The 18,964-nt window shown below is 42.6% G+C and overlaps 1 protein-coding gene across 1 annotated transcript in view; it reads left to right on the forward strand.

Moving 5' to 3' along the window:
• Positions 1–13,134: 13,134 nt before the first annotated feature.
• Positions 13,135–18,964, forward strand: part of Chrna7 (cholinergic receptor nicotinic alpha 7 subunit) — a 123,398-nt gene continuing 117,568 nt past the window's right edge. Inside the window, exons 1-2 of the mRNA XM_059273508.1 lie at positions 13,135–13,235; positions 13,421–13,560. Coding sequence (XP_059129491.1) covers positions 13,181–13,235; positions 13,421–13,560 — 195 coding nt within the window. The 5' untranslated portion in view covers positions 13,135–13,180. The remainder of the gene's footprint in view (positions 13,236–13,420; positions 13,561–18,964) is intronic.

Genomic DNA, 18,964 nt, shown 5'->3' on the forward strand with positions numbered 1-18,964 from the left:
AATCAGTAGCCCTCCCATACACAAATTATAAACGGGCTGAGAAAGAAATAAGAGAAACATCACCCTTAACAATAACCACACATAATATAAAATACCTTGGGGTAACTCTAACCAAATAAGTGAAAGACTTGTATGACAAGAACTTTAAGTCCTCAAAGAAAGAAATTGAAGAAGATTTCAGAAAATGGAAAGATCTCCCATGCTCATGGATAAGTAGAACCAACATAATAAAAATGTCAGTTTTACCAAAAGCAACCTACAGATTCAATGCAATCCCCATCAAAATCCCAACACAATTCTTTACAGACCCTGAAAGAACAATATTCACCTTCATATGGAAAAACAGAAAACCTAGGCTCTCTAAAACCTAGGATCTAAAACGATCCTTTACAATAAAGCAACTTCTGGAGGCATCACTATCCCTAACCTCAAGCTCTACTACAGAGCTATAGTAATAAAAACAGCTTGGTATTGGCTTAAAAACTGACATGTGGACCAATGGAATGGAATTGAATACCCTGACATTAATCTGCACACCCATGAACAGCTGATTTTTGACAAAAAAAGCCAAAACTACACAATGGGAAAAAGAAACTATCTTCAACAAATGGTCCTGGCATAACTGGATGTCAACATGTAGAAGACTAAAATAGATACATATCTTCTATCACCATGCACAAAACTCAAATCCAAGTGGATCAAAGACTTTAACATAAATCCAGCTACACTGAACCTGATAGAAGAGAAAGTAGGAAGTAGCCTAGAAAGGATTGGCACAGGAGACCACTTCCTAAATATAACACCAACAGCACAGACACTGAAGGCAACAATTAATAAATGGGACCTCCTGAAACTGAGAAGCTTCTGTAAGGCAAAGGACACAGTAAATAAGACAAAACAACAGCCTACAGAATGAGAAAAGATCTTTACCAACCCCACATCTGACAGAGGGCTGATCTCCAAAATATAGAAAGAACTCAAGAAACCAGACAGCAAAATACCAAACAATCCAATTAAAAAGTGGGTGACCTATCTAAACAGAGAATTCTCAACAGAAGAATCTCAAATGGCTGAAAGACATTTAAGGAATTGCTCAATATCCTTAGTCATTAGAGAAATGCAAAACAAAACAACTCTGAGATACCATCTTACACCTGTCAGAATGGCTAGGATAAAAAAACACTAATGACAGTCTATGTTGGAGAGGATGTGGACCAAAAGGAACACTCCTCCACTGTTGGTGGGAGTGCAAACTTGTACAACCACTTTGGAAATCAGTATTGTGGTTTCTCAGAAAATCGAGAATCAATCTACCTCAAGATCCAATGATACCACTCTTGGGCATATACCCAAGGAATGCTCAATCATACCACAAGGACACTTGCTCAACTATGTTCATAGCAGCATTATCGCCAGTACCTGGAAGCAACCTAAATGCCCCTCAACTGAAGAATGGATAAAGAAAATGTGGTACATATATACACAATGGAGTATTACTCAGCTGTAAAAAACAATGACATTATGAAATTTGCAGGCAAATGGATGTAACCAGAAAATATCATCCTGAGTGAGGTAACCCCAAGTCAGAAAGACAAACATGGTATGTACTGACTCATAATGGATATTAGATGTAAAGCAAAGGATAATCAGACTACAACTCACATCTTCAGAGAAGCTAGGAAACAAGGAATACCCTAAGAGGGACATATGGATCACCTTGGGAAGGGGAAACAGAGGAGATCTCCTTGAGTAAACTGGGAATGAGGGGCAATAGAGGGAAGGAGATTGGGGATGATACCATGAGGGAATGGGAGGGTTGAGCTGGGGGAAGGATGGAGTGGGAGAGCAATGAAAGAGATATCTTGATAGAGGGAGACATTATAGATATCTTGATAGAGGGAGACATTATGGGGTAAGACGTGCTAGGGAAATGCCCAGGAATTCACAAGGATGACCCCAGATTTGACTAAAGGCAATAGGCGGTAGGGTGCCTAAAAAGGGAAGGGGGAAATGTAATTATAATTGGAAAAATTAAAACATACTTTTAAAGCACATATCCACCATTGCTTTGGCAGTGCTACTGCTCTTGTTACACTGACGGTGCTCTGCTTGGAGAAGGACATGAAGTCAATGAGCAATGTGTATTACTGCAACTTGATTATCCCATACCCTCTGAGAACCAGGGATTGCAGGAGCTGCACATTTAAGATTGAAAAGTTTAAGTAGAAAGTCCTTGGCCCTGGATTTGATCTCTTGCAGTATTTCAGCACAGTAAGATGGATGCGTAGATAGTTGAAGTGACAGACAGAGAGATAGGTAATCGTCAACCTATTCACGAAAGAGATCTAAAAATAGCATTTAGAGCCAGCTAAGGGAAACTAGCATTTAAGAGCAATGGCTGAAATGGCTGATTCCTGGTCTAGCGCCAGAAGTGTACAAGATGAACAGATGAGCTCAGAATGCCATCTTGCAGCTGAAAGTAAGGGCATGGACCAAAGGGCCCCTTAAGGACTTTGGAGCTCACCTGAAGGGTCACTCATTCACCAGAGAATAGGCAATCTGAAGAACAGTAAAGACAATGACTGTAATCAAACAGACCACATAGGCACAAATGCATGTGTTCATATTGATGTTTGTGCTACTGCCGATCTGCCAAGACAGGATTAAATGTGCACAGAGTGGAGAAAATGACTATGTGTGAGAAAATAGGAAGCGAGCCACAAAGGTCTCGGAGAATTCCCACACTACAGCGTATGCCTGACTATAAAGGAAGGTGGGAGGGAAGCCTGCCATGCCGAAAGGTTCAGGGCCACAGGGAGCCCTGGAGCCAAAACTGGTGGACAGAAGACTCAACATCTCTCAGAAACAGGAAGCAAGATGTCAGAGTTGCTGCCTCAACTCAAACAGCAAGATGGTTTCACTAGTTGATATCTGGAATTCTTGTTCAGTTGTTACTTTAAACTGGAGATCTGCCTGAGCATTTGTGAGTGTGCATGTGCACGCGCGTGCGCGCAATCACACACACACACACACACACACACACACACACACACACACTAATTAGCTAGTCTTATAGGATATTAATGAATACCTTCATTGTTTTGAAGTCTTGTGAATAAAGGGAACATCTGCCTTGCTTTTTCTATGCAAATTACTGATGAGAATCTAAATGGCAGATCAGGGAGATATTTAAGAGGAGAAATTATGGAATTGAAGCATCATCATTTTTTTTGTGTGTGTCTGCAAATTAAATATCTAAGCACTGCCAACTGAAACCTATGACTGCTGGTCACAAGAAGACAGGTAAGCTGGCCTTCTGTGCCCCCTGACAATGAGCTCCACAGCAGTCATGAAGCAATCTTTCTCTCTGAGGGAAATTTGAATCAGATTTAGTTGAAAGATTCAGCTCCTGATATTAGGCAAACCTAGAGGCTAAATGGGAATGGCAAACTGTACCAGAGGAGCACAGTCAGCAGAATCTTCCCTCCACAGACATCTTCACCAGAAAATATGGAGGGTGAAAAGATATAAGGGGGCAGGAAAATCATGTAAAAATCACACTAACCCGCTCTGCAGTGTTTGGGGGTCCTTAAACTAAGTAACAAAGCACTAATGAAAAGCTATAAGAGAACCCTCATCAATATCCAGAGTAGACATCACTCTTGTGAGGGTAGCTTGAGCCTCTGGGGGCTGCCACCATGACCTGTGTCACCTTGGTTTAAGATGAAAAGACATTTACATGATCGTATCTCTTTAAGTGGATTTGATGTGAGTGATTTTCTGTATCCATGTGACCTTCCAAATAACAATGTGCTATGAATGGAAAATAGACATCTACAGACATATAATAAGGGAGGATTTGCCTTAGAGAGATACTCACTAATAATGTTTTTTTACAAGAAGAGTAAACAAAGAAAAAAAAAGAGTATAACTTCAGCTCCAGGAAATCCAAAATCTTCTGGCCTCTGTGTGCATCTACAGTCATGTGCATATACTTGCATACACACACACACACACACACACACACACACACACACACTTAAAAACAAATAAATCTAAAAATAGTTTTATCAGAGATGACTGATGCCTGTACCAGGTATGTGATGACTAGGAATCCTAGATGTTGCTCAGTCCTGGCTGTAGACCCAGGATCTTTTAGGACATTATGCCTGATTTATCCATAATGCTTACCGGAAGCTGATCTGCAGTTTATGTGCTGCATGTCTGTGCAGTTGAAGAGAAGCTGGTGACAAAGGAAACATGGGTGATCTGCTTACTGTATGTAAGAGCTGAGTGAGACCAAACTCAGCTGCTGTCTTGTGTTAATTTGTCCCTACGCAGTTATCACTCATCACTTTGAAAGCAGAATTCACACTGAAGGGGAAAAGGAGAGACTCAGGAGCTGAGCCTGAACAGACAAAAGCTCCTGGAAGCTGGTGTGGCATAGGCTCTGCTTTCCCTCACAGCCTTCACTGATCATCAGAAAACTTCCTGTCAATAGGCGAAAATGAGAAAAATGGATGCTAGAGAGATGTCGTGGGACGTAAGAGCACTTGTTGACCTTGCAGAGGCACCAGGTTCAGTTTCATGCACTCACATGATGGCTCACAACTATCTGTAACTCCATTTCTAGGAAATCTGGTACCTCTTCTGGCCTCCAAGGACACCAGATATGTATGTGGTGCATGTACAGGCAAAACACTCATAAATATTCTTTTTATAAAGAGATAACCAATATTATCCTAATATATGTTTACCAATATTTTATTCTCACTTATGATTCTTTTTTAAAGATGAGTGTGGTGGCACACACCTTTATTTATTTATATACTTATTTTTTTATGTATGAATGCTCTGTCTGAGGATGCATCAGATCTCATTATAGATGGTTGTGAGCTGCCATGTGGTTGCTGGGAATTGAACTCAGGACCTCTGTGGTGTTGTTTGTTCTTTCGGCTCTTTTGAGGGGCCTGCCACCCAGCTCCCAATTAAATCACACACATGTCTTATTCTTACTTATGAATGTCCGGCCTTAGCTTGGCTTAATTTCCAGCTAGTTTTACTTAACTTTAAATTATCTCATCTGTCTTTTCCCTCTGGGATTTGCCTGTTCTCTTACTTCTGTAAATCTTACTCTTACTCTGTGGCTGGCCCCTGGAGTTCTCCTTCTCTGGCTCCTAGATCTCTCCTCCCAGGTTTCTCCTTCTATATAGTCTCTCTGCCTGCCAGCCCTTCCTATCCTTTCTCCTGTCTTGCCATTGGCTGTTCACCCCTTTATTAGACCATCAGGTGTTTTACCCAGGCACAGTAACACAGCTTCACAGAGTTAAACAAATGCAACATAAACAAAAGTAACACACCTTAAAATAATATTCCACAACACCTCTGGAAGAGCAGCCTGTGATCTTAACCACTGAGCCATCTCTCCAGCCCATCATGATTTTTTTTTTAAATTGTAAAAAAATCTATCTGGAATAGAAGAAAGTTTATTTTCTAACTAAAAACAATTGTGTGGTCTCTGTACATGTGCCTGAGGATATGTATATGTGTGTGTGTTTGTGTATGTGTGTGTGTGTGTTTGTGTGTGTGTGTGTAAGCCAGAAGATGAGGTTGATGTCAAATAATTTTCTTGACTACTCTCAACCTTATTTTTTGATACAGGGTTACACTCAACCAGGAGCTTGTTAATTTGGCTAGGCCAGCAGGTCATGCACTCCAGGGATCCACCTGTCAGGTTATCTCCCACCCCAACACTGGAATGCCAAATGTGTGCCACTGTGCCTGGATTTTACATGGATGCTGGGGACCCAAACTCAGATCTTCATGAATACACAACAGAGAGACTTTACTGCCTGAACCATCTAACAAGAATGGCTTGTTGTGAAATGACTATTTGAAATAAAAAAAATGAAACAGAGCAGAGCAACAGAAAACTATAGACTAATACTTTCCTGTTTTGTTGCTGAGTTGAACCATGATTCTACCAGATACTTATGTTGAAGGCCTAAGTTCTGCGACTTCTGAATATCATTTTATTTGGAATCTATGAAAATGGAATCAAGTTAAGAGAAAGACACTCTGGTGGGTCCTAATTCAACATGGCTTATAGGAAGAGGGGCCACACATGCACAGAGCTGTGGCAGAACCTGGGATGAGAAGCAGCAACCGGGATGCTACACCCACAATTCCAAAGATGCCAAGGACTGCTAGCCGCTGACAGTAACTAGGAACAGGAAGGATGCCACCCAGGCTCCCACACAGAGTAGGGTGAGGCTGGGTTTTCATTTTGTGAGAACTCACGACTCTGAAAAATTAAATTTGCATGTTTTAAATGGCCATATCTCTGTTACTTTATTAAGGAAGACCTAAGAAACAAAGATGGTGAATTACTGAAGGCCTTCTGCCTAAGATGGAATGGAAACAATACCCTGGACTACCGTTTTCTAGATAGTGTCAGAGTCAACAAAAAAGGCCAAGAAAACAGAGGGAGAACAAGAATAATCTACTGAAAGAATCTATCAAAATTAACTGGATAGTTTAGAACTTCAATGGATATATGACTAATGTGAAATATCAACTATATTTCTGCAATGCAGCATTTAAAAGTGAAAAACTAAATATGTCCTTATGATGACATTGAAAAACAGTAACTATTGGTGAATAATTCTTATGATGAATAACTCTGAAATACCTACACTGAGAACGACGGCAAATAGAGAAGAGCTATGTGAATGGAAGTCAGCATCATGTATATGGATTAGAGGACTGACTGTTTAAAGACATCAATCATGCACCAGTTAGTCCAAAAACTCAATAGAATCCCAGTGAAAGTGTTGAGAAAGGAGCGATACAATGCTAGTATTAATCTAAAAGAATGTCTATGGGAATGTTGAAGGTATAAAAAAGATGGAAAGCCCACACCACCAGATATGAAATTCTGTGATAATTCTATTATAATGAGTGCTATAGACCCAACACAGATTATCATCTGGTACACAACAGTGACATAGCAATGAAGGAGAAAAAGATTATCTTTTATTAAATGAACTGGATCAATGGAATATCCACAGAAAACAATACATTTCTATTCCTAATTATTTATTTATAAAAATGCATAAAAATAAATTCCAGATATGCAAGAAATCTCAGTGTGAAGCTCCCAGCAGAAAACAGAGGATGATCTTTTCATGACCCTGGAGTAGGCAAACAGATCAGAAACCAGAGAGAAAAGTGCAGATGTGTTGAGAAGTGCTGATAAATTGTTCTACACTAAGAATAACTGTTTCTCAAAAGATACCATTAAAGATAAATTCTAAAGTGAAGTCTGTGGGGTCGGGGCATAGGATGGAAATACAGATCTCAGAAAACATAAAGAACTCCATGTTCAGTTAATATAAATAAGCATAAATTTTTATCTCTTTTTATTAGCTTCATTTTTAACATCCACACTTATTGCTTAAATAAAAAATGACAACATTCCACTATACAGTTTACCACAATGTGGTTAAAAGACACATGATGATAATTGGACATTAAGTATTAAGTGTCCAGGAAGTAGTACAGTAATAAACATATTAGATGACAAAAGCAATAATGTGTGTTGCAACCCAAGGAGCAACCACTTAGCAAACAATATAAAAAATGAGAAACTGAGAACCAAATGAAATAGTCTATAATTTTTACATTTTACATTAATTTGTACTATACTGATGTGTGTGTGTGTGTGTGTGTGTGTGTGTGTGTGTGTGTGTGTGTTTTGTTATCTCATAGCACCTCATGAGGTCAAAGCAAAGCTTGTGGGAATTAGATTAGTTCTCTCTTTCCACCATGTGATGTGGATCCTGGAGATTTCACTTGCGTCTTCAGACAAATGACAAGACGTGCTCCTGCCAACTGAGCCATATCACTGACCCAAGTAAATAAGAATTTGACTACCAGTAACAGTGACAAAAGATGGTACAGTAGGAACAGAGGTACCAAAATGGATGGGACAAGTAGAGTCTAGATATCAATATGATAAATGTAGGGAGGCCAATAATACACTGAATTTAAGTGGACTGAGAAGTAAATAATATTGGAATATTCAGAACAGAAGAAAGCTGCTGTATATGATCTCCCAGGCATACTTTAAATATGAAGTCATGAGTTGCAGGTAGAAGTAAAATTTAATAAGATGTGCTGGGCAAATGCAGGCATGAGACAGGTGATGTGAATTTACCAATATCAAAGAGACTACCAGCCTGTGAGTAATATCAGAATTAAATAGGACTATTTTATAAAATAAAATGGCCCAGTTCACTAATCCAACAACCATTCATGCACACACAACAAATTAAAGACCTATTGGAGGAAATGACAGAATTAATGGAGAATTAGAATCGTCATTAAAGATAGTTCCTTAAAATGTAAAGCTCAGTGAAGAAGGGGCTAAGTAGTGAGCCCCATGGGCCCATTTAACTGACACCTGAATCCAACAACTTCAGAATACATATTCTTTTCAAGTGCATACAGGACATTTTCCAAGACAGAACATTTACTATATATCAGATTTTTTTTTTAAAAGTCAGTACAGTTAGAAGGTTAAAAAAAAAATCAAAGAAAGTGTGTTATGACCACAAAGATTTAAGTTAGAAATAGACAAGAATCATACATACGGGAAAGAATAGCTTATTTGGAAACAAAATAGCACAAGGAAATTAAGAAATGCTTTTATTTGCAGGTAATGGATATAGAACACCAAAATGGCAGTACTCAGACAGAAATTTGCATCTTTCATCACATTTCAAAGGAAATCTCAGCTCAATGATCTCAGTGTATTCATTAAGAACTGTGTAAGAAAAGCTAATTAAATTCATAGTAAGTATAAAGGCAATGATAAGCATGAGATGAAAACCAATAAAAGAAAAAGGTGAGAAAATTAACAAAGAAAATGTTGTTATCAGGGAAGATTAGTAAGACTGATAGACCCCAGCAAGTGTAATTAAGAACAGAAATGGGGAAACAAATGACTAGACACAGGGATGAAAAGCAGGTATCACTTCATGGCTTGCAGACCAAATGAAGGCAACAATGGAGCCTCATAATGTTAGGCCCCAAATATCTGATTACTTAAATGAAACAGCTGAAATTCTCAAAATATTACAGGTAGTAAAACCTTTCCAGGATGAAATAGAAACTCCGGGTTATTTTATAGCTATTAAACTTTGTTGTTAACTTAAAACAAACAAAAAATGTAGGGACAGTGAGAGCACAGTGAGTGCACAAGCCTGGTGGCCGGATACAGGTGGAAGGCAAGAACTAGCTTCATGAAGCTGTGAATGACCAGTGTACACGCCGTGTGCCATGTGTGACAGAAATACATCATACGACACTAAAGATAATTTTAAAATTCCATAAAGAGAACTCAAGGCACACAACTCCATTTGTCAACCTCATCAGCATTTAAAGAAGAAATAATATCATCTATAATCAATTTCAGAATATGGAGGAGCTGGGGGTATTTCCCAATTTAATTCACGAGGCTGTCATCATTCTTGACCAGAATTAGATAATGAAATTTTTAAGAAGTAAAAATTATATAGCATTCTTTCTTCCAGGTAGAAATAGATGGAAAATCCTTTAAAACTCAGAAAAAAAAAAAACTAGCAGGAGTCAAATTTATGATCAAGGGGACCTGTAGTTTGATGTTTCTTGTCAGTGAGAAAGTTTCCAGAATTTGTTCTTGGATATTGCCTTTGTCTTATATTTTCTCTCTACTTAATTAAAGCTTCCTGCATCCCTAAAAGACACAGAGAAGACTGTACCTACCCAGGAAAGCCATGCCAATTCTTCCACTACAATGTAGGTTAGGAATACATCCCAGCAGTTTTAGGCCAAAGGGAGCATTGACATTATTTATCATTATCAATATGTCGGCATTTTACACATTCTAATTTTTATAATCTTAAAAAAATCGTTCTATTATTTAAAACTGTTGGACTTCAGTTTTAGAGTTTCTATTGCTGTGAAGAGACACCATGACCATGGCAACTCTTTTTTTTTTTTTTTTTTTTTTCAGAGCTGAGGACCAAACCCAGGGCCTTGAGCTTGCTAGGGAAGCGTTCTACCACTGAGCTAAATCCCCAACCCCGACCATGGCAACTCTTATAAAGGAAAACTTTTAACTGGGACTGGCTTATGGTTCCGAGGTTTAGTTCATTGTCATTATGAGGGGAGCACGGTCAGCATGCAGGCAGACATGGTGCTGGAGAGGTAGCTAAGAGTTTTACATCTGGATTGACAAGCAGCAGGACATCTGGATCTGCCCTGTGCCTGACACACTGTGGCTAGTTGCAGGATTACCCTCCCCAGAGTCCAAGTAGAAAACATGCTTCCTCTCTTTTCCCTGGGATACAGTAGAGGTTTTCTAGTCTCTTACACAGAAGGGCTGTAACACGAAATCTAACTGGTCTTCTAATAAAAAACCCAGAGCCAGATATTGGGGTAAATGCTCAAAGATCAGAGAGACAAAGGAACAAGCCACAGCTACTTCTGACCTTGCCAACTCCACGAATCCCCTGACTGAATGTCTCTGAGTCTTCAGCTGAAAGGCCTCCAGCCGAAAAGGGCTTTAGTTCCTGTCTCCTCACACCTTATATACCTTTCTTTGCCCAGCCATATTACTTCCCTCTTAGTGCTGGGATTAAAGGTATGTGTGCTTCCCAAATACTGGTAGCAGAGGCATGAGATCTCAAGTGCTGGGACTAAAGGCGTGTGATTCCCAAGTACTAGGATTAAAGGGGTGTGAGCCACTGCCTGGCTCTGTTTCTCTCCTAGACTGAATCAATCTCATGTAGTCCAGGGTGGCTTTGAACTCACAGAGATCCAGATGGATCTTGGCCTCCCGAGTGCTAGGATTAAAGGTGTGTGCCACCACTGCCTGGCATCTATGTTTAATCTAGTGGCTTGTTCTGTTCTCTGATCTTCAGGTAGATTTTATTGGGGTGCACAATATATCACCACAAAGAGTGCTTTGTTTTGGTCTGTGGATTTATGAAGAACTGTTCATCCCAGCTCTCTACCTCTAATAGGCACAAGGTCCGGTTTCCTTGAGGGACTGCATTAAGAGTCTAGACTTCCACCCTTGAGTTTGACCTTGCTCTGCCTCACCCTAGGCTATGGCAGCAACATCAGCTTGTGGGGTACATGGGGTTTGTTTCCAATTCTAGCCTTTATGAGCTTGGACACAGTATATTTCTGTTTTTAGGTTTACCATTTCTTTATGCCGAGAAAGGGATTAAGAGGTAAGCCTACATATCCCAGTAGGTTCTACTCTCAGATCATTTTACACTTTACAAATGAAAATAACTGGGTCTCACTGAAAACACTAGTATAGCTGGACTTATAGTCCTACTTATCGGCATTAGGGATACTAACACCTCAGAACTTAGAAGCAACCCAGTCAGTCCCTTAACTGGGTTTGCAGATCCTCCAGGTTGTCTGGCCAAGCACAGGGCATAAACAGGTATTGACCAGTTGTCCCATCTGAAGATGGCTATTTTCTAGGCTTCTGATCTTACAGGGTACAACATTAATGTTATGTTTAGGGCTCTTAAATGTGACTCCCCAACTCAGTAAGTATGTAGTTGTGGTTTTTGTAATGTGTTCCCAATGGCCACACTCAGGGGAAGAGGCTCATGCCTCTGCCAGGGCTCTTGGGCACTTGAAGAGTGAGTGTAGGAGAGTGAGCCCTGTGATTCTAGCATCAATGCAGATGGTCTGCCAGGGAGAAGCTCCCAGCTGATGATGTGTGCCCTCCCCTCTCTGCTGGTCTTATTTCCCTTCTTTCCTTTTTGGCTAGCAGCTAATACTTTGCAGCTCATTCCTTCACTAAGTGCCTACTTTGTGATGTTCCACTGCTGGAGATGGGATGGGGGGTACCCAGGAACCAGATGTACACCCATCTGTGTGCCAGATGCTTCTGCCTGCTGTCCCTTTCCCCTGCGGAATACTGCTTCTCCTTGGAGGGGAGCCCTGGTCTGCTGTCCTCTTTTTTAAGGAACCTTCTCCAAAACCAGTCAGTTTTCTTTCTTTGCGCTTACTCTGCAGCTGTCAGAGTTTATATTGACACTTTATACTCATATCAGTAAACAGCATGGGTGTGCGTCAACATACTCATTACAAGGGTACTGCATGAAATTGCTCCTGCAAACTGAGTGGCTAGACTCACTACCCCATTCCCATGACTGGGGTACCTTCCAGCTTAGTCCCTTTTTGATAAGTCTGTCTGTCATTTTTAGTGTCATACCGTCTAATCCATAGGAGTGGCACTCTGATGGCCCAGATACTCTGGAATCTGTGGGAAGACAGGGGACAGAACCTCCTAAGGGAATGCAGGGTAATCTTCAAGGTGGGCTTTCTGAACTGTGCTTCCGGGGATAATTGGGGCATGGCATTCCTCCCTTCTGAAGGCTCTCCTGAGAACCTTCCTACCTTCCCAGAATCACAATGAAGAAGATTCCTCTGGGCCAGGGTCTCTGCGGCTGGTCCCCCTCAACCTCTCCTTGTTCATTTACTGTCCTTTGAGTCAAAAAAAAAGGCCTACACAACCAAGTTTTGGCTTGTCCTTCCAGCAATGGATTGGAGTTAAGGTTTCAATCTTCCGATCCTATTTTAAAAGAAAATGAGACTAGATCAGGCTCTCAGCTGGGAACATCACGCCATATATTTGTCATGCTCCCCTCTCCCATAGAAAGCCTCAGAAAGAAGCCCCAGTAGAGCTGGTCCCTGAAAACAACCAGGTCTTGCCGGGAACGTCCAGGGTTACTCCTCCCTTGTCTACCTTGTCTGGCCGGAGAAACTTCCGAAGCCTGTGACGCAGATGCTGGCACCAGAGAGCGTCCTGGAGGACTGGGTGGATGGGTGGCAGAGACGGGACTGTTCAGGGAGTGAGTACAGCGTGCAGCTGAGAGCAGGAGCAAGCGGCGCGGGGTCAGAGGCCAGCGACTAGCTGCGCAGGGATGCAGCTCCCCGGGAGGCCGCGGAGCCGCTCGGCCCTGCGAGCGCCCGAGAGCCGGGGGCGCGCTGTCACGTGTGGGGGCGCGCGGCGGCGGGCGCGCGCAGCGCTTTAAAGGCGCGGAGGCGGCAGGAGCGGCTGCTCGGCCCGGAGCGGACGGCGGGACCCGGCGGCAGCTCCGGCGACATGTGCGGCGGACGGGGAAGCATTTGGCTGGTTCTGGCCGCGGCGCTGCTGCACGGTAACCGCGGCGTGGCTCCGACCGCACTCCCCCGGCGGACTCCCGGGAGCAGGCGCGGGCGGGCGGGCGGGCGAGCTGGCGGACGGGTGGTCCCGGGTTGCGGCCGGGCTCGGGGGTTGGGCTGCTCCGGGGCGGGGTGGCCGGCGGCCGCGCGCTGAGGCCCGCTGGCCGCTCTGCTTCCCAAGTGTCCCTGCAAGGCGAGTTCCAGAGGAGGCTGTACAAGGAGCTGGTCAAGAACTACAACCCGCTGGAGAGGCCGGTGGCCAACGACTCGCAGCCGCTCACCGTGTACTTCTCCCTGAGCCTCCTGCAGATCATGGATGTGGTGAGTGTGGCGTGGCGCTCGGGCCGCACACCCTCCTGTCCCGGACCGGGCGGCGCGCCGGGCAGGACCCCCCAGCCACCTGTGCGTGGGCTCTAGAAACTCCCGGCCAAAGTGTCCCGAGTTGGGAGTCAGTAGCAGGAACAAGCTGCCTTGGTCACTTTTGGTCTTCCTTAGAGAGAAAACTAGTGCAGTCCTACGCCTGGTATAGTTTAATCACTTAAAGGCTTTTCTCTCTCATTAGTGACTGCGTAGTGCTTTGGCGGGGGCCTGGTCTTTCCGTTGCCCATCTGTCTGGATAGAAGGCTAGCTGTGGATGTTTAGAACCCTTCCCATTACGGGTGATGGACATTGTTTTTATTTTGTGGACAGGACGGGTGCTGGCGATCCTTCTTGGAGGATTCCAGGCAGGCAGCTGATAGCAGTCGCCTGGACCCCATGCAGCAAGCAACTAGATTTAGGCGACACGCCCCTGCAGTATCTGTGTCAGCTTTTTTTTTTTCTCTTTCTCTCTCTTTCTGCTCACTAGGCTACTTGTATGATTTTTCATAGGTGGATTTTTTTCAGACAGTGCCAATACTTAGAAAGCGTTCCGGTATCTGTTCTATACAAGGCTTGTAGTGGGTAAGGGTGGAGTAAAGGGGTATTTATATTCATCAGGAGGAACTACTGTGGGAGGAAAGAGGTACCAAAATAACCACAACTCCAGGGAGGAAGTGCAGAAAACCACTAAAGGGGCTTAGGTAAAGTGGCATCGTTCCTATGCTGTTCCTCGTAATCTAGCTGTCATGGTAAGTGGCTTCTGTCCCCATACTATACCTGTTAAACCTGCATTTCCTGCTGTGGCAGGATCCTGCTTTATTAAGTAGTTGTGGGCAATGTGGGGGATTTATCATGAGAGATGTAAAGACAGCTGCTGTCACATGGACAATTGTTTTCTAAGTTGACAGAGCACAGACTTCAGGAAAGGAAGACAAAGAGATCTTGTTGGTTGTGGGTCAGAGTGACCAGCCAGTGAGAGGGAGATTCTGTCCTGGAGCAGAGTGTAGATCAGAGAGAAGTGGAGGTAGAAAGCTGTGAGGTGGAGGAGGCGCAGAGGCTCCTGGGCAGTTGGGGTGGGGTGGCACTGCAGAGCAGTTAAGTGGCAGAGAAGTTGTTTTTGTTGCTTCTGACTTTGCTGGTCTCGGGATGGTTGACTGGGAAGTTTCGTGAACACTTGCGCCTTGACGCCTCTGTTAACAGAATGGACACCTAAGTATTTCACTGGCCATTGTGAGGAGCTAAAGACGATATGAGTAACTTACAGATTCCCCAAGACCAGATCCACAATTACCGTTATTTTTCATGCAAAAACTACAGAAGGAAGGGTCAGGTAGCTAGGTTAACATGTTCCCTATGAGTCACACAGTAAGATGCTCTCCTCAGCTTCTACTTGCCCAGGCTCTGCTTTGGCCAGCCGACCTCATTGTATGCTCCACAGCAGCCTCTGGCTGGGTGGTAGTAAGCTTTATGATATGGGGGCTGGGGCACTCAGCTGTGGGGCTTGTGTGAGGTGGAGCAGGCTTTCTAAGGCCATTGAAAAACTTTTAGGAAATCTGGCTAACCTGTTAGTAAGGCTTGCTGACTCTTAGGAAAAGTTATGGTGTAAAATAGGATTCATGATGTGGAAAAAATTAGTTATGTTAGGAAATTAGAAAAAAAATAAAAAAACCCAACAAATCATACACCTTTATGTCGTTACCATATCAGTGTTAGAAAAATGCATGTGAAGAGAGTCATGAGCAGAGGTCAAGGGGAGGGTAAGGTTTAGCAAAGTCATGGCCTCACCTTGGCCTCAGATCTAGCTGTGCACATACTGAACTTCCTACTAGGCAGTGCTACATCTTTGTGGAGTGGCCTTGAGAGAGCTGCTTAGCTTTTCTCAGCTCTGCTTTCTCAGGTGTAGAAGGAGAACAATCATATCCACTTCATGGGTTTTGAGAGGATTAACAAAGAGAGGTTCCTGCCACACGCTGGTAATTTGCTGAAGCCTTGCTCCATCTTAATTATGCAGTCATTCCTCAGAGGTCACGAAGGCCATTCCTAGAGAGGTGTGGTCACCTGCCCAAGGACGCCCAAAGATTACAGGCAGTCTGCTCAGGAAAACTCACATGGAGTGAGTTTACATGCCCTTGCCCCATCATAAGCTGCTGGTTTTTTTGACTTGGTAACTTATTTTTTTCAGAACAGAGTCAACTGGATGAACTGTAGCTGATTGAATGTGGCAGTCCTAAGCTTCTGGGTGAGAAGGAAGTTTCTACATCAGGCATAAGGAAATATGCAAACATTTGTATTCCAATCCTGCTTGGCTCTGCCTGCTTTTGGAAAAGAGCCAGGTCTTTCTTGCTGAAATCTCAGCACTCTGGACAGAGACACCAGCTCTCAAGAGGGTTATGAGTTGCAGTCTTGGCTAGTGTAATCTCTTTACAAATTCAGTGCTAGGGGGTCATTTTGCTCATTTTGATCTGCTGTTCCATAGACCAGGGTTGATTGTCCCCTGATTTATTATTGTCTTCCCCCTCCTTTTTTAAGCATAGATGTCCTGCCTTCAGGGATGTGGAGATGGCATATAGTGTCTCACACACACACACACACACACACACACACACACACACACACACATACATTTCATGCAGGGTTGTTTTCACCATCAGCTTATTTTACCTGTGTTTGTGGGGCCCCCAGTGTAGGCCTTGTTAGTTTCGGAGAATTTATAAATGAATAAGAGAGGACTTCCACCTTTAGAGGTGACACGATCTGGCTAGCTCTAAGACCAAGAAGTAAATCTCAGATTTCCTTATGTGATGGAATTTAACATAGTTTGTAGACAAAATCTGCACATGTTCATTGGGAAACATTTATTCCCAGTGACAGTGGCGGGAACGCTTTCAAGAGCAAGAGGTTGGATTTCCGAGAGGAGTTTTCCCGGTAGAAAAAGTAGGAAGTGTTTCCCAGGTGATGGAAGCAGAGCATTGTAAATGTGAGGGAGGAGACACCTTCAGCAGGGTGTTTCCATGAAATCCTGGATCTTGCCTTTAGCAAGATGTTCCCATAAGATCCTGGCTCTCTGCCTCCAAATAGGTATTTGCATGGAATCCTGTCTCTGTTGATGTTTGCTTCAGGTTTGGTGGCAAGACTTCTCAGGACTTATATGCTTATGCTGATTAAAAGTTCAAAAATATTGATCAAACCATTGGTAGTTTTATCAACCCCTTTTCTAGTCTGTATTTTTTTTTAAGTGATTTTCTCTGATAGAAAGTGCTAGTGTGTAAGGTATCTTGAATATGCTGTAGAGTTCCCATGCAGGCCTGTACTCTACCTGTGTGTCACAGACTGTGCATGAGAAGATAGCAAGCCAGAGTCTTGTAAAACTACAAGACTAGCTTGCCGGAACCTAGTTTCCTAGAAATGGAAGCATTCTAACCATAAGTTTTTATTAAATCCAATAAGTATGAATTATAGATTAGAATGAAGAAAAAATGTGCATATGTTTTAAAGATAAAACATGGGTCTTGAGAGGGTTTGCCATATCCACTGTGGTCTGTTCTAGTTATTTGGCTATCCCCTTGGTAAAGCACTCAGTAGAGAGTGGGAAGGCATGGTGAATTTCTGAGCAGGAGCGGGAAGTATCAGGATCTATATTTAGAGGATACAAAAGCCTCGAATGTGGGGCAAGCTAGAGAGGAAAGTTTGGGCAAGGACACGGAGATCTTTCTTGGTTTATTTTCTGTTGCTCTAACAAAATAGCTGAGACTATAATTTATAAAGAAAGAGGTTTATTTTGGCTCCTGGGTGTAGGAGCTGCAAAGTCCAGGATCGTGGTCATAGCATCCTCTCAGATTCTAGTGAGGGCTTTCATGTTGCTTGAACTCAGAGCAGAAAGCAAAAGAGCAAGTGTGTCCACGCAGAAGAGGCTGGACACAGGGGCAGCCTTGGGTTATAACTGCTTCTCGAGGTAGTTGATCCAGTCTCTTGAGAATTAACCAAGTCTTCTGAGAAAGGCATTTTTGAGGGCTCTGTCCCCAGATCCCATACACCAGTCACTAAGGATCACCCCAACATGACTGTATTAAAGAATTAAAATTCCAATACATGGACTTTTGGGAATACATTTAAACCATAACAGGGTCAAACACAGCATGACCTTTGTGGCAATGTGGAGAAGGAGTAAGATTGAAGAGACTTTGGGGGTATACTGTCCATGATACATAATTGTACAAAAGCACCGTGTGCATGCACAGATCAGTCAAGGGAAAGTGGTCCCTTATTCCTAATGCATACTCGGGTTTATAGTGATTCTTAATTTACTTCATGGGCTTTTCACTGGGCTGAGAATGAGGTCATGCATAGGAAATCATTCTGAAGACTTGCAGATGGGGGTTCTGAGTTGACACTGGTTTTTATAGTGTTTCTTCTCCGCTGTTGCTCTTTGGTCATTTACCTGGACCCATGCATCTAAAGGCCATCCTTAATATCCATTTGCATAAAATAAATACGCAGTTACAAAAACATCTCCAGAAGGTAATATGTTTTAAATGAATAATACAAATCAATATATAGTTATGCACAAATACAAGACACATAGTTATGCATGAATGAATTTTAGAATTTTAAAGGTTTTGGATTACAGCGCTTTCTGGAAGCTTTACTCACAGGACAATGAAACTGGTAGTATATTTTGAGTTTGCTCCTGTAGAGGCAGGCATGGGGTGTAGCCCAGTTCCCTAAGAACCTGGGATTTATTTGAAGTCCCTTTAGTGTCCTCCTGATAACACTCAGCAGATTTTTTTGTGCTTTTTATTTACTAGCTGCATTTAAAATGCTGCACCTCTCAATAAAAATCATACTCATATGGGATGTCTAAGCAGAAATGGCCAAGGTGAAAAAATCAGATAGTTACCATAATTTAATACCTTTCTTTTTTTTTTTTTTTTTTTTAGAGCAGTTGTAAGTTTACAACAAGTGCAGAGATTTCCTATCTGGCTCTCCCCACCCCCCAGCCTCCTCTCACCATCATTTCCTGTACCATGGTTTATATGTAAGCCTAGTGAGTCTACACCAACATGCCAGCATCAGTCTCAGGCTGTACTTTATATTTTTACTGGCAGTGACGTGGACTTGGACAAATGAATCTTACTACACTTGTGTCCACCGTTGGAGCACATACAGAGCTGAGGCATTGCTTTAAAAATTTTTACCAATGCTCCCTTTCCTCCCTATCTTTCCCTCAAACCCTTGCATCCACTGGTATTTTTACTCATTGTGTAATTTTCCTTTCCAGGGCCTGGGGGGTTAGTTCAGCTGGTAAAGCGCTGACCATGTAATCATGAGGACCTGAGTTCTGATCCCCCAGAGCACATACATAAAC

The sequence above is a fragment of the Peromyscus eremicus genome, chromosome 1 (genome assembly GCF_949786415.1).
Source record: "Peromyscus eremicus chromosome 1, PerEre_H2_v1, whole genome shotgun sequence".
Lineage (NCBI taxonomy): Eukaryota > Metazoa > Chordata > Mammalia > Rodentia > Cricetidae > Peromyscus > Peromyscus eremicus.